At 35.6% G+C, this 15,661-nt stretch overlaps 3 protein-coding genes across 4 annotated transcripts; 2 read left to right on the top strand and 1 right to left on the bottom strand.

Moving 5' to 3' along the window:
* Positions 1–272: 272 nt before the first annotated feature.
* On the top strand, positions 273–5,022 carry LOC122042721. 2 transcript variants are annotated; one of them, XM_042603013.1, is made up of 5 exons: positions 273–407; positions 879–1,063; positions 3,711–3,926; positions 4,099–4,235; positions 4,667–5,022. In XM_042603013.1, the coding sequence occupies exons 1-5, from the start codon at positions 318–320 to the stop codon at positions 4,858–4,860; spliced, it is 822 nt and encodes a 273-aa protein (XP_042458947.1). In that variant the 5' UTR covers positions 273–317; the 3' UTR covers positions 4,861–5,022. The 2 variants fall into 2 exon arrangements, with proteins under 2 accessions (XP_042458947.1, XP_042458946.1); XM_042603012.1 differs by having other exon boundaries at positions 274–407; positions 4,661–5,022.
* A 184-nt stretch (positions 5,023–5,206) lies between these two features.
* On the bottom strand, positions 5,207–13,065 carry LOC122042720 (V-type proton ATPase catalytic subunit A-like). Its single transcript, XM_042603011.1, has 20 exons — positions 12,819–13,065; positions 11,588–11,714; positions 11,391–11,446; positions 11,243–11,299; positions 10,799–10,910; positions 10,655–10,692; positions 10,448–10,549; positions 10,270–10,326; positions 10,114–10,185; positions 9,867–9,968; positions 9,733–9,795; positions 9,525–9,657; positions 8,167–8,273; positions 7,614–7,808; positions 7,438–7,524; positions 7,172–7,276; positions 6,918–7,015; positions 6,747–6,825; positions 5,719–5,807; positions 5,207–5,626 (listed from the first exon to the last, which is right to left on the bottom strand). Exons 1-20 carry the CDS (start codon positions 12,888–12,890, stop codon positions 5,512–5,514), a joined length of 1,866 nt encoding a protein of 621 aa, XP_042458945.1. The 5' UTR covers positions 12,891–13,065; the 3' UTR covers positions 5,207–5,511.
* A 1,373-nt stretch (positions 13,066–14,438) lies between these two features.
* LOC122042724 lies at positions 14,439–15,476 on the top strand. Its single transcript, XM_042603014.1, has 4 exons — positions 14,439–14,758; positions 14,826–14,868; positions 14,964–15,164; positions 15,359–15,476. Exons 1-4 carry the CDS (start codon positions 14,654–14,656, stop codon positions 15,367–15,369), a joined length of 360 nt encoding a protein of 119 aa, XP_042458948.1. The 5' UTR covers positions 14,439–14,653; the 3' UTR covers positions 15,370–15,476.
* The last annotated feature ends 185 nt before the right edge of the window (positions 15,477–15,661 follow it).

Genomic DNA, 15,661 nt, shown 5'->3' on the forward strand with positions numbered 1-15,661 from the left:
TTTTATTAATAAAATTGAATGTTTCTAACCATATTTTTAATATTTATTATTTTAAAAAAAATTATTACGACCTTAATATTTTTTTTCTGCCTGCCCTGGCCAATAATAATAAAAAAAATACCATTTCGATCCGATTCTCAGTTGATTCAATTGGAAAACCGGTTCAACAGCCGGTTTATTTCTTTCAATATCCCTATATCCACGTCGGCGATAGATATGCCATATCCACCATTGATCCGACAACGTGTACGGGTAGGATCAACCTGTGACGTGCCCGATTCGTTTTAGAACTCTCTCTCTCTCTCTGTACTTCGGTAATGGCGGAAGACGGAAGAACCGCTGCCTCCGAATCCGATCCCCACCTGGGAACGCGAACCGCGGATAGTATTGACTCTGTGAGGCCCCAGGTGCGTGCAATCTCTAGTTTCCTTGCCATTTTGCGTAGTCGATTTGCTGGATCGGAACGGTGTACTGGAGATAGGGTTTCCATCCTATCGATTTGAGAATCAAGCTCGAGTTTTTGTTATCGTGCTGTTGTATTTCGTGATTGGATGCGTTCATCTCTTCAAAGTTGGATGGGCGGTTTTAGTGGATTGGTAGCGGAATCTGGAAACCTTTGTTTCAAATTACATATGGTGGATTGGCGAAAAGTAAACTCGTCTGTAAATGGACATTGGAAATACCGGATGTTTCAGTGCGGAAAGCACTTCCCGAGTGTTGTCAATGATGTTCTAATTTTGTGTTTTTCTTGTGAATATTTGAGCATAAAGAAGCTTTCATTGCAACGCAAAACTGAAAAAGAAGCCATTTTTTTCTACTGTAGAATTTAGTTGTTTATCTTTTGTTAAACACTAATATCATATACTTTGGCTGCATAGACACCAGATATTTCTGGCTTCAAGATGCCTTCTACCCTCGTGTCGCCTGGAATGGTTCCTATATTGAATCCAGAGTACAATGAACTTGGTGCAGGAATTTATGCTATTCAGTGTCTTCCATCTATGAGTCCAATGCCTGGCTTTTCTCCTGCAACTCTAATCCCATTGAAGTATAACATACCTACGTAAGCCTCCTTTCCATGTTTTGCTAAGCAATTTGTAAGTCGCTTAATGCAACTTATGCTAGTTCCTTAACCGTCTTGCTACTCATTTTGTTGGAAATAAAAACCAAGAAATAGGCCTAACATGATTCCTCTGATTCCTATCAATTTGAATTTAAAGTTGATATGGAGTATTATTGGATATTGTTAGAGTAAGCTGGATCTTTGTTATCTAACTTCGTTTGCAGTATATAACTGTATTTGAATGAATAGTAGCTAACATGGGAGTTCTTTTTTTTTTTCCTTTTAAATTGTTTCCGGTAGCGATTGTGTTTGTCCGTCTTAAAATAAATAAGACCCTAATATTAGAGATGAAATCCAATACGCATGAATTTTTCTATATTTTACACTGACTATTGTTTTCTTTTATGCATATATTTTTTAACTTAATGTTCCTTTAGTATAAAACCAGGCCGACCATCAAACTATGTAGTGTAAAAGCCAGCTAAGGCATAGTTTATACCCGGTTACAACAGTTAATAAAGCACAAGAATCACATATGCATGAACTCTAGTAAAAGCAACAGTGCCAATATTAATTATAAATCATAATTATCAGGAATGTCTCTGAGTGAAAAATATAACAGAAATCAACCATATATAAAGTTTATATAAGATCCAACGTACCTTTTAACATTAATAAAATGAATACATCTGAAGATTATGGAAAAATTTAGTGCAGGGTAGTTTCAGAGTGACACAAAATCTGCATCCACTCATGTCTCACAGTTGAACACCTCTATACTTGTCTCTGTTAGTCTGGAGGCTAAGAAAAAAGGATTATTATGAATGCCAACTAATATGATGTGACTGCAAACGATGCCTATATATCAACTATGACAAAAAGTGCTACCACAACTCAACATTATGCATCTCATCAGCAACACAGGGCTACTACAACACTAATGATACACATCTCATGTACCAATATAGTGCCACAATACTAATTCCATGCATCTTTTCATCAACATAATTCTACCACAACAATAACACTATATATCCTTCTCAACAATAAAGTGCTGCAACAGCACTAACACTATCTATTCAACTCCTTAGCATAATGCATTATAATACTATAGCTAACACTGATTAAAAAGTGAAACAACAACTCAATTGACTTATGCAACACATGATAAATCGGTAGGTCATGGTGCCTAAGGGACTGGATTCCCAGGCACTTTTCAACCATGGACTGGTATCTTGTGCTTGCTGCAGCATGAGTATATATATTGACACATCAGTAGTTCAAGTGTTTTTTTTAACAATTCACACACTATCACTGAATGGATGCGGCTCCAGCTTAGGTGTTCATTACTTGTTAGTGTAAAACACTAGTTCAATATATCATAAGCGCATAAAATAGAGACCTTCATGGTGTAGCCTCTCTAGCAACATTGCCAATATGACATGGTATGATAGTCTAATAACTAACTTGACATGTAATATCTTTTAATGTTAGTTTGAATCATCTAATATTGTACTTCATAACATACATGCATCATTTGCATTATTATCACTATTTGTGATAATAATCATAGCTACCATAGATGAACAACCTGTATAAGCAACATGTAACTCAACATGATATTTTCATAATTCCATGAATATAATATAATGCAAGGTTTTCATAATTTATAATACCAAATATGTAACTGAGCACAACAATGAAAGAACAATCAAACTGCAGAAATAACAAGGTTCTCTATCAGTTTTGATTTCCTTGCTACCAACCCAATGAACTCTTCCGTATTAGACCCTAGCATAAATCATTGAGACTAGTTCAACTTCAACTCAGGTTGAACTCTCAAATCAAGCACTGGATTGGGTTTACAACTTACCCATGATCTCTATCCTCAGACTCAACTCAAATCATCCTTCCTCGCCCTTGAGTTCTTAAGCATGCTCTCAAAGCATCCTTGCACGATTACCCTGCATACTCAATGTAACAATATAAAATATCTACCTAATTTAAATCCTATTGCCAACACATGAAAACACCGTCGTCTAACCAACCTTAAGGGAGAAATTGTTTCCCAACAATATTGTGTTGGATAAAACTCAGTGGAGGTATAAGATTTTATGATTATCCCAAATAGTTAGGTACAAACATGATTTAATGATGATGACGACCATTGACCACTCTAAGGTCACAAGTTTTGAGTTATATGTTGAAGGGATATGTGAACCAAGTTCCAGCTGACAAGTCTAACTAATAGCTACTTGAAATAAAATGAACTTCACATGTAAAACATTTTCTGTTATTTTTTCTACCCTCCGTTTTCTGTCAATGTTAAATGGTACTATTATCCAAGCCAGGCAACTTTTTTTTTTCCCCTCAACTTGCTGTCAACGTTAGATAGGTAAGTTGCATGAGTTAGTCATGCGTTCTATATTATTGTGGAACCCAACCTAATTAATTTCTATAACATAGCTATAAGATTGAGAAATTGACCAGAATTGTGCCTTTCCCCGACAGATGGGCTATGTTATGTTAGGGCTAAGTTGTACATTATCTATGTTTGTAAGTCAATGTGTCCAGCAGAACATTTGAGATCTCCAATTGGATTTTCTACCTTTTGCATTTATTTCTTAAATCTTATTTGCACTTTCAGGAGGCCAAGTTTTGGAGGAATTAGTAATGAGCATGGGCAGGAAGTGAGGCAACAACGTGGACCTCAAAGACAACCTGTAGTAAGGCGATTGCAATTTGCATTTCAACTTGACTTGGGTCTAATCATCAAGTTGGCAGCAATGGTTTTTCTTTTTAGCCAAGATGGGTCACCACAGAAGCTTTTGCTTCTTATTTTCTTTGCGACATTTGTGTACCTGTGAGCACAATTCTTTCACTTCAATACCTGTGATTTCTTGTTTCCTAATTTTATAGTCCTAGTATTCCACTAGCTATCTAGATTCTGAAATTCATACACATGCAGAACTTTATGGTTACCTTCAATTGGTTTTGCCAATTCCTTATTTGTTTATGCCATGCTGATTTTCTAGGTATCAAACTGGAGCACTTGCTCCTTTCATACGATGGCTTCAGCAAGCAGCGGCTCCTCCTCGACCACATGCTCCTCCACCGCAGCAGAATGTTCCTCCTCTTGATCATGATGGTCAGCATAATTCTCAACCACCAGGTATCCTCGCCCTTTAAAGATATGTTGGATGATGTTCTTTTGCTGTATTTTTTCTTCATTTCAGAAGCTATAACATAATCTCAAGGAATCTGAGATTACAAGTTCACTAATCCGAGTTCAGTTCAATTTTGAGCATTACATATCTTACTAGTAGGATGTATTCTTCCTGTTTTCTTGCCTAAGCTGTTGACCGATCCCTGGGTATCAAATCTTATTGCCGTAATAGATCCAAACACTTGCCCTGAATTGTCTTCTGTATCATAGTTGATGGATGAGAGATTGAGTTGGCTGGCCTCTTTGTATGTTTTCTCCCGAAAGAGGTTATGATTAACTTCGATATATGGAATTATGAATCACTAATTTCATGAAGAAACAGAGTCGAACTTAACTGATGTGCTTCCGCTAATAAAATGGCTTCCTATTAGGTGCAGGCGAACACAACAACATCGACCAGCCGAATCAGGACCAACCTCCCCAAAACCTGGAAGAAGTTGATGGGAACCAGAATCATCCACAGCCAGAACGAGCTGGAAACAATTTTTGGCAAGTGGTGAAAGAGATCCAGATGTTTGTCGTCGGGTTCTTGGCTTCTCTCCTTCCAGGTTACCATCCCAACAATGATTAAGTTTCCTCCATTATCATCCCACTCCAAACAAAATGGTTTAAAATGTGGTTAGATTCTTGATCAGCTTATTGTAACGTGAGGTTCTTGTTTCTTATATTAAAATGGATTCCTGTCATGTAATATAGTATGGTAAAAGGAGAATTTGTGGTGCGTTTCGATCGAGTCTATTCTTATGATGCTCCAAGAGGTCTAAGTAAGGAAACCAACAATGACATAAAAGGTCCCAAGGAAGAGTCTACTTAAGTCCAGTCCCAAAGAGGAAAGGAGAAAAAAAAATCTCCAAACCTCGGTTTATTTATTCCCAATTTACTTTCAAAACAACGTTTAACTAAAATAATTCATTGACTGAAGCAATACACTACTCAAGTTACTATACATCCTTTATTCAAGAAAATTAACACTCCCATGCACTCAAACAAACTATTTATGACACAAAAATGGGTAAAACCACGGTGTTTGATTTATTACAACACTTCAAGAAATTAGGGTTTCTTCCCTTATGAATAGCACAAATTTGCACGTATTAACAGAAGAAAACGGCATGTTCAAGGACATGCAAAATTTTCAAAAGGACGAACACGAGCAACAGGGTGTCTTGATACGCTACCTATCTTCTGAAATACTAGTAGCATCAATGGCATGTGAAATTGATCATCGCATTTCGTCTTCGAGGTTGCGGAATCCGATGCTGAGGTCATCGTACAGTTTCTTAAACTTTATAACAAGAGCTTCCTCACCTTCGGCAGGGTCTTCAAACTTTTGGGACCTAAGGAAGGCAAAAAACAGAATCAAGCCTCCAATTAGCAGCAACTTTACGACCAACTTGCACAAACAGGGTCTTAAAGGTCTATTACTTACACTAATCGATAGAAGAGGTCACCCAATCGATGCTTGACGATGCTGTAAGTGATCTTTTGACCATCAGAACCAGCTCCTCTCTCGACGGCCTGGTAAAAAATTAACAAAATATACAACAGCTGTAAATCTTGATCCACGATATTTAAAACAGGAAGTAGTCTGGAAGTCTTGAACTGCAAGTTGAAAAGCGAAACAAGAGAATATATGATTGTAATAAAAATCTTGCGACAATTCAAATTATCTTGCGAGTTGTGGGTTGATAAAAAAAGCTTCATAAATTTAGACGAGCGAGCTACTATTAATTTTAGCTTCGCTCAAGTATTTTGGACTAGTAGGATATGATAGCCGGTCAGTTCTTTCATGTAAATGGTAAAATATATCATAAGCTAAATTATCTATCCCACAAATGCATGTGCGTCTATTAATGATACGGCCAGAGGAGGGTGAGAAGTGATCGTCAAAACAAAGAGCTTGGGCAAGGTGGCTTCTAACATATTTCTATTAGGAACAAAACTAATCTAGAACACACAAAAACTAGAAAGGTGGGACTGGTCCATTGGTGTGACTCAAGTTAAATGGATTATGTATTCTCTAAAATGACACATCTTTTGGTGGAATTGGTTCATTTCTCTTTAAGAACTTTCTAGCTATAAGTGTGCTTGGGATGGTGCAATTTCGGAATGGGTGATCTCATAGGAAGCTCATCACCTTGGAGTCACATTCCAGGTGGTGCAATTTTAGGATGAGTGATCTCTTGGGAAGCTTCTGACCTATATGTCATATTCCATCACAGGATAAAACCGTTAATGATGTAATAAGATGTTGATTAAACTTGACAATACTTCGATGTTGTTAGCACATGAAGTTACATGTCAGTCTGATAGTGAAAGGGCACTATTATACTCGGAGGTTAACTGACTGATGTTGGGTCACAATTGAGCATCAAATCAGAGCAACAAGGATAAGCTAATAATCAAAACAATAGATCATAAATTACTACAAATTAGTAGAATAGAGCAGATGAGTACCTGATTCGCCAAAGTGTTGAAGTGAATAATGTTACGCATCATCCAAACTGATTTGTAGAATGGGCAGAACTTATCATATCTATTGCAGAAGTTGTTGATTGGTAACTTGACGAGACGAAAACAATTATGGTAAAGTTATGCCAATGATTGTTTGTGTCAAATACAACTTACGGAGTAAATGCATTCTGGGCAAGATAATCTTCACGTAGAAGCTTAGCAGTCTCCAAGGTAATCTTATCCGTTTCTGCTAATGCATCTTTACCAACTAGCTGCAGTACAAGAGACAAAAATCAAAACAAATTTTTATGTAGTTTGGCCTTTCATAACCAGATAAAGAAACTCCAAAAACCAAATTTTCCAAAACTATGTTAGAGGTTCCAAAAATACATCATTTTTGGACATTAAAATATGCTAAAAAGAATTACCTGCACAATTTCATTCAGATCATCTTCTCTCTGTAGGACTTCACGAGCCTTCGTCCTAATGTCAATAAAATCTTGATCAAATTTCTCATAGAAAGACTCCAAGGCCTGCAACAAAAGTGAAATTACAATAAAGGACCTTTCAGGATCAAAAATTCCCAAAAGGGGTTTCTTGATATTGGCTCATCAGAATTTCTAAGTCACATTTGTATGAAACAGAGAAAATTCAAGTGAATTAATTTTCAAAACCGTAATAGTAAGAGGCAAACCTTTGAGTACTTGGAATATGAAATCAGCCAATTCACTGATGGAAAATGCTTCCTCTGGGCAAGTTTCTTATCTAGACCCCAAAATACCTGGACAGAGTAAAAAGCAAGAGACAGATGATACTTGGATAATGGTTGTCGATAAAACAGAGAGAATGAAAACGACTTGTCTCATTTACCTGAACAATACCAAGTGTAGCAGATGTAACAGGATCAGAGAAGTCACCGCCTGGAGGGGAAACCGCACCAACGATTGTGACACTTCCAGTCCTGTCGGGTCCACCTAGACATTTCACTTTACCAGCACGTTCATAGAAGGAAGCTAAACGTGCAGCAAGATAGGCAGGATAACCACTGTCTGCTGGCATCTCAGCCTGAGAAAAAAGAGATTATCAATTAAATAGGAAACAGACCATAAGTAGAGATCAATTTTGGAACAGTGGTTTTCTTAAGAGAGCACATCTGCATTTGGACTCGATCTCCTCTGTCTCTTAACAATAAACAACTGTTGCTATGCATCATTTGTTGTAACCACTTTTCTGTGTTTGTTAATCATAACATAATAAATTTGCACTACAGTCACAACGTAATGATAAATAAGTTTTCAGATTCCAGGATAATTTTCAATTTAACAATTTTTTTGATAAGGCTACGATTGGGGAAACCTTACATTAAAATTTCCTTTACAAAGTGTTTAAAAAATTCAGGTACAACGAAATAAGAAAAAGTTACCAGTCGTCCTGAAATTTCACGTAAAGCTTCTGCCCAACGAGAAGTGGAATCAGCCATCATACTAACATTGTAGCCCATATCTCGGAAATATTCTGCTATTGTGATGCCTGAGGAATTCCAGGTTGGCACATAATCAACGTTAGTTTAATAGATGAGAAAGCTTACACACAGTTGAGAAAATGCATGGGGCAAAATATAGATTCCATTTAGATTTTTCTTAAACATAAGAGATACAAAGAGCATTTTTATTTTCATTGTTGAGTTCCTAATTTTAATTAGGTGAGGTGTTGGAGAGGTTACTTGCGTGATGGCGGAATCACCATTGGACCCCACATGTTGCCAATTAGTGATGATCCTAAGTTATGAATTGGACTTTGGGATTTGATGAAAGCATTAAACCTTAAGTGAATGCACAATTATGATACCCTAGATTAATAGTGTATTAAGAGTGTGGGCTAATTAATAGAGGGAATTATAAGCTTAAGTGGATGAGCTACTATTAACTTCGACTTGGACAATCCTTGAGTCTAACAAAATAACAGGTCAATTCTCTCATTAAGTGAATTGTGACAATTTCATATTGCGAGAAGCAAAAGAAGATTGTACTCTATATGTAGGGAAACCTGATAAGTTAAAAAAATCAATAAGAATTCTAGGGGGAAAAAACACTTGTGAATCAAAAGAACCAATCCACATGTAGGTTTACTTGTAGGAAAAATTCTTGGTTTATACTGCCTAAATTGGGTATGCACTCCTATTTAAGATAAACCTTTATAATCAAGGCAGTAAGAATATGGATGACACAATGACCAACTAGAGTCAATATTGATGCCACTTCAAACAGATTTCAGCTCTTTTAGTAAGTTCACTTGAAAACTATGCTAAGCAGAATTATCTTTATTTCAAATTCTCAAGCAAGTCTGCTTCCCTGCTAGAACGTATACAGGGCAATCAGAAGATGGAATGGAACAAGGAATACCATAATTCTCAGAAAGGCTTGATAGCCCCATGTAGACTAATAATCTTCCACAATCGACTTCCAAACAGTTGTTGCACTTGACATCTTCAATGTCATTTTTTTATTACTTTAAGCCAACCAACTACTAGGATTAAATTCTGAATAGTTGTAATACACATATACCTTATCCTATTACAGCTTTTCTTGCGATCCATCTACTGGAAAATTTAGATCATTCAAAGATATTTAGCAATGCTAATTTCCCATTATGTGAGTGAAACAAAATATAAACTAGCTAAAGAGAATAGATTACTTAGACAAGGGAATAACTAACAGTTGTACACACAAGAAGAAAATTGAGACTCTTAATCAAATTCAATTTCAAAGATCTTATTATTACCTGTATATATGGAGGCTTCACGAGCAGCAACAGGCATATTGGAAGTGTTTGCTACAAGTGTAGTCCTCTTCATCACAGACTCTTCACGACCATCTGGTAATGTCATTGTTAGTTGTGGGAAATCCATAAGCACCTGGAGATTTGTTGTGCGTGGAGTCAGGTAAATATAGGAATTATCAAGTACAATACAAGGACAGTGGTGACAAACCTCAGCCATTTCATTCCCTCTCTCTCCACAGCCAACATAAACTACTGTGTCAGAATTAGAGTACTGCAGAAGTTGATAAATGTAAGATAAAAAATTACATATGAGGAATAAAATACACTTCCAAACATAATTACCTTCGAGAGTGCTTGGCTGATGACTGTTTTTCCGCAACCAAAGGCACCAGGTATAGCACATGTGCCTCCAAGAACAGAAGGAAAAAGAGCATCTAGTACACGCTGGAACCAATAACATACACATGTTAGCATGCCAGGTACCAGGAAAACAGAAGAATCCTGTAGTAAAATCTCCAAAAATAATATCTGAAAGCATTACATAATTCATAGTGGAAGCAAAAAGTTCTTCGTGGGTTCTTATTTCTACCTGTCCAGTTAATAGAGGTGTATCAGCAGCAAGCTTTGCTGCAACTGGCCTTGGAGTACGTACAGGCCAAGTCTGCCAAAGAAAAAGATGAGAAAACAATCTAGTGAGTTTGCTATCAGAAAAACTAAAATTGGAACAAAAAATTTAGATATTAACCTGAAGCATAGAGAATTCCTTTTTAACCCCCTGAAACTCCAGCTCCAGAACTATATCCTGCAAATATAACGGTAATTAGAAGAAAGAGAGAAAGCATGAGAAGAAGCAACATATATTTGTTTACATGTTTAGGGTTTAAATTGAACAAGAATATATAAACTAACTCATGTTCACTAACGTTCAGATTGTATTGACCAGCCGGGGCAATATAACTTATTTTTCCCATTGAACCAGGAGGAAGAGCAACATGATGCTTCATTAACGTATTCTCAAAGACAATCTGCATGATATAGAGTAAACAAAGGCTTTTTAAAGAAGCAAGCAAAGAGTGAGAATCTAATATATACATATATATTTTCAATTTGTTCAAATTGTTAGTACTTACGGCATATAAATCTCCTCCAGTCAGATGATCTCCAACACCTGAAAGAAAAGGAATAATGGATCAAGCTTGAAACAATCAAGCTACTCAAAATAGGATGATAAACTGGTAATTTTTTACTCAGGTTATTGGTTTCAATCTAACTACCTAATTTCCCAGGTTCGAATTCCCACAATAAATCTTTGTCCAGGGCAGGGACAGAAACTCCTCGAGGGATATAGACATCACCGGATTTTATAGCAATAGTTTTTAGTGGTCTCTGTAATTAAGAAGGAAGATAAAGTACAACATTAGGGGAAAAGGGTACAGAAATAGGACAAATTCAATAGGATCACTGATAGCATGAATCTTTTCATATGTACATTTAGATTGATTGGTAAAAATAATAATGAAACCATAAAATCAACATATATTTAAACTCAAAGAAAACAGAGGGTACTACTAAAGTGATGCTATAAAACTGAGAAACACAAATGACAATCAGATAACAAATATTATATAGAGTTAAAGCCAGATAAGGGATAAAATACATAAGTTCTTAAAACAATCAATGCACACAACAGTACTGAAAGTTTTGTCCATTAAGAGAACCTGAATTCCATCAAATATGTTTCCCAAGATTCCAGGTCCTAACTCAACTGAGAGAGGCTGCAAGATATTAATAGCCCACGGGTAAACTCTCAAAGATAATTTGTATGCATTCATAATAGTTTTTAAAATATTTAAGAAATATTATCACCTTTCTAGTCCGCAAAACTGGGTCATTAACCATCAAACCAGCAGTTTCTTCATAAACTGAAATTTAATATCAGTCAGAGATATATAAAATCTACCAACCAATGAAACAAAATATCACTTTAAAAGAGGCAATAAAAGCAACATATAGTTGATTAAAAACACAGAAAAATGTGGGGGAAAAACTTTTGAATTCATTACCCTGGATAGTAGCTGAATCACCCTCTAAACGAATAATCTCACCAATAAGATTATCATGACCAACACGAACAAGTTCATACATGGCAGCACCAGCCATGCCATCAGCCACAACCACTGGTCCAGAAACCTGTAATTCTATATAAGTGAGACAAAAATAATCTATCCATAGTTCTCCATGGTTTCACTTGTTTCAGGAGAAACCAAAAACATACATCCATATGGATCCTCTTTTGAAGTATGGCAGGTCATATATCCAACAGCAAACAAGATAATAGGCAAAGATGAGACATCCTGCTGAAGTTATCAACTTTAGTTAAAATTTACAAAATAGATACAATAACAGTAGGTTGATTTGACAGAGGTCAGGATGCCTAGTTCCGATGAAACTTGAACTTAGCTTTGGTATATGACCCAAATGAATATTTGGAAAACAAAGTTGGACTTGAGGATTATGCAATGAAGTAATGGTCTATACAGTCAGCCAAAATTTATTAACAAATTTTAAACAAAAGATTATAAGTAAGGTTGATGATTCAATTAGCAGTGGATAAGTATCAGACTGAGGTCTATCAGCGCCACCTACATATAGAGCAAAAGTTTTTGAGTATTTTCTATGGTAGACAAAATCTATTGGTATTGGGATCAATTGGGCAAAAAATCTATCTAATAGTCAGATTAGATTGGTAGGATCGATGATTAATCAAACAGAGAATTAGAGATTATAAAAGATGTATAAAAATATTATATGGATATCATTAAATAAAACATTACTAGGACAAGGGAAATCACGTAACTGGACAAGTATATATTACCGACACAAGATTTGAACACAGGACCTTCTGGTCTCTTACTGTATTAAACTGATTGGTTGAACATATCAGGAAGGTTATAACTATTAGAAAAAGATCGAATCGGTATTAGATTATTAACAAGAACAACTATCTGACCCCTACTCGATTCACCATATTCTATCTCAAAAGCTCCAGCTAATAGGCAAAATATCAATATGTGCATATAGATTCTTAAATACTATCTAACCCCTACTCCGACCATACCATATTCTATGACCGCCAGATAGATCAATCATCAAAGAAATTCCAATCAATTGACTCCAAAACATAAGATGCGAGAAAAAAGGGAAACAAAAAACAAAACAACCGTAAAGTTGCAGAATCTAATATATAAGGAATCATCACTGCCAGGAAGATCGAGGATGGCGCAAATTGATTACCTTTCGGACGTATCCATACTCGCTCTCCTTCTCGGAGTCCTCGAAAGTGGTCAAGCGATCGCCGTAGGCCATCTCGGCGGATCGAGGATAGTAATTCGAAGAAGAGGAGGCCGAAACTTAACGATCTAGTGATCGATCCCCAGAAGAGTGGATCAGGGAGGAGAGAGAGGAATGAGATCTAATGGAGGCGACTCGAACTGGAACAAATCGAGAACACAGAGAGAAAGACAACAAAACCGACGTGCCACAACAATGGCCGTTCATTGGACCCGACATCCTTCCTAAATATTAAGGAAACGAAACGGTGTTACCCGTCTAGCAACTGGTCGGATCAGGTGGAGCCTACTAATAAAGCGGGGAAGGTAAATTACATGAGTAGAGAGAAGGGAGGATAACGAAAGGCCTTGAGGCCTAGCTGTGAATTGCGATAGTGACCGAGATATCGCACAAGATCCGATCCTACTCAAATTAATTTATTTATCAAAAGTAATTTTTTAGATGATATAATTTAATATCTATAAGGTTCGAGTAATCATCAAAATAGATTGTATATTATTTATTATCTGGATTGGATGGTACATTATTTGCATAATTGATTTTGAGGGAAAAAGGATTATTTGTCTAGAAATTAAAAGCAAAAAGGAAAAAATTATATCCCAAAACACCCAGTATCTTTTTATCTCTTGATTGCACGTAATTTTTGATTTAGCGCCTTATTTAAATAAAAAATTCCTATGAAAAATTTTATGGAACAAGATCCATCACCCAAACTAATTAATGAAACTAATTAGATTTATTATTATTTTTATAATAATATTATTTTCATTTCCCTGGTACGAGTATATTCTCATCTTAATATTGTCCTCGGAAAGTGACACAGATAATCCATGCAATGATATTATCACATATAAATCTTAGATTAATCCCTAGTGAATGCGAAAGATTCATAAGTTATCTCCCTCTTTACATGTAATTTATCTATCTATATCTAACCGAATCGAGAGAGATAGATCATACTGAGCCGCCTGAGATGAAGATTATCATCTTTTGTCACTTATATTCTCACCTTATTATTAATTTTGTAATTTTACTATATATAAGTCAACTAAGGGGACGTTTGATTAAATGATGAGAATGATTATAGATATAAGTTTGATAGTAGGATGGAATAAGAATAAAAATGAAAATGAAACTCATCAAGTTATATGGATTTAGTTGATTCCCATAAATCTAGTAATCATTCCTAAAATATCATTCTCAAACTAACAATCCAAACACTATCTTTTACTATCATTCGTCCATTCCCTCATTCCTAAATCCATCAACCAAACACCCCCTAAATTACTGATCCAAAAATAATAAAAGATCAAGATTCAAATCTTAATTGACATAATATTGGCTTGTGCTTGAATTTAATCCGTAAAGGAACTAGGGAGAAAATCATTTATCTCTAAAATTAATTGGACAAAATCTGAATATCAGAATTATTTTAAAAAATAATTATTTTCATGACACCACGGCAAGGAAAAATCCTCCACAAGATAAGATCAACAAGATAGTAAGTCAACTCTTTGCCTCCCTACAAATGAATTTCTCTTGTTCTTCATGGAAATTGAAGAAGTCAACTCTTTGAACTGGAATACAAGGTCAACCCAGTAACATCTTGCGATATATTTGCATGGAGTTTGCTTGAAATGACAATGTCTGCTTCTCTCAGTCACAATCAGGCAAGAAGATCCGCAGCCTTCTCCTTTATTTATTTATTTCGAAAGAAAAAAACTTTGTTTTTTGGTAATCAAGATTCATCTTTTTAAGGTGTTGCGAGATCCATTGAGATGGCCATGTTTCTTGTTTCAAGCATGAAGAGGAAAGAAGGTTCAGAGATTGACAAACCTGATCTCTCATTAAGTTCTCAGAGTAAAAAGATCAAGACAGTTCTGGTGAATATGATCAGAAATATCATCATTCTGATCAATCTGAACATTGACTAATTATTTCGAGATGCAGGTGCAGGAAGAAGAACAAGAACAGCTTCTGCAAAACCCACCAGGCTTGTGCTCAAATTTGAACTCTGCTTGTAAAAGTTAAAGTTTTTTGTTCCATGTTTTAGAGAGAAAAAAAAATGATGATAAATTATCAAACCAGGTGAAGATTTCAATCAAGAGGATCAGAAACTGATGGTATCTGATGATGAGATGCAAACAGAACATGAATCAGAGAATGGAGTGATAAATTATGATCAAATAATGGAGGAATTAATGGATGTTGAGGATGAATCAGCATCAAAAACAGGAACTGGAGATGATGCTTTGGAGCAAAAGCATCAGCTGCCAGTTTTATGGCCAGGTTTGTATTAAAAAACTAAGTTTTTTTAGTACAGTTTTTAATGCATTAGGATAGGGTTTAATATATCTTAAAATTTATTATTCAACAAGAAGAAAAGATATTGAATCAGATTTTAACATCAAGTTAAATATATTGGATCTTCTCAATATTTCAAAAACTTATTCATATTTCTTTCTTTGGTTGAATGATGGCAGGTTTTTTTTAAGCAGCAATTTATTATTGACCATTTAGCCTGGAAACATATGAAGAACTACTAGTCACAACAGCCTATGAAAAGAATAAGTGCAAACATTTCTTCAAGATGGAGAATTTTTGCAACTTAACGTAGGATACTTCCATCTTGTCATTATGATCTTTAAGTGGTGTCTATCTTAATTATTTAGCTCACCAAGTGTGCAATGGAAAGGAAAAGTGTGATGTATAGATAGTGTATGCAATGAATAAAGATACCTCTTTTTGCACAGAAGAGGGGAGCTAGTGTTTCTTTCATATCATTT

Source organism: Zingiber officinale, chromosome 2A, assembly GCF_018446385.1.
Source record: "Zingiber officinale cultivar Zhangliang chromosome 2A, Zo_v1.1, whole genome shotgun sequence".
Classification (NCBI taxonomy): domain Eukaryota; kingdom Viridiplantae; phylum Streptophyta; class Magnoliopsida; order Zingiberales; family Zingiberaceae; genus Zingiber; species Zingiber officinale.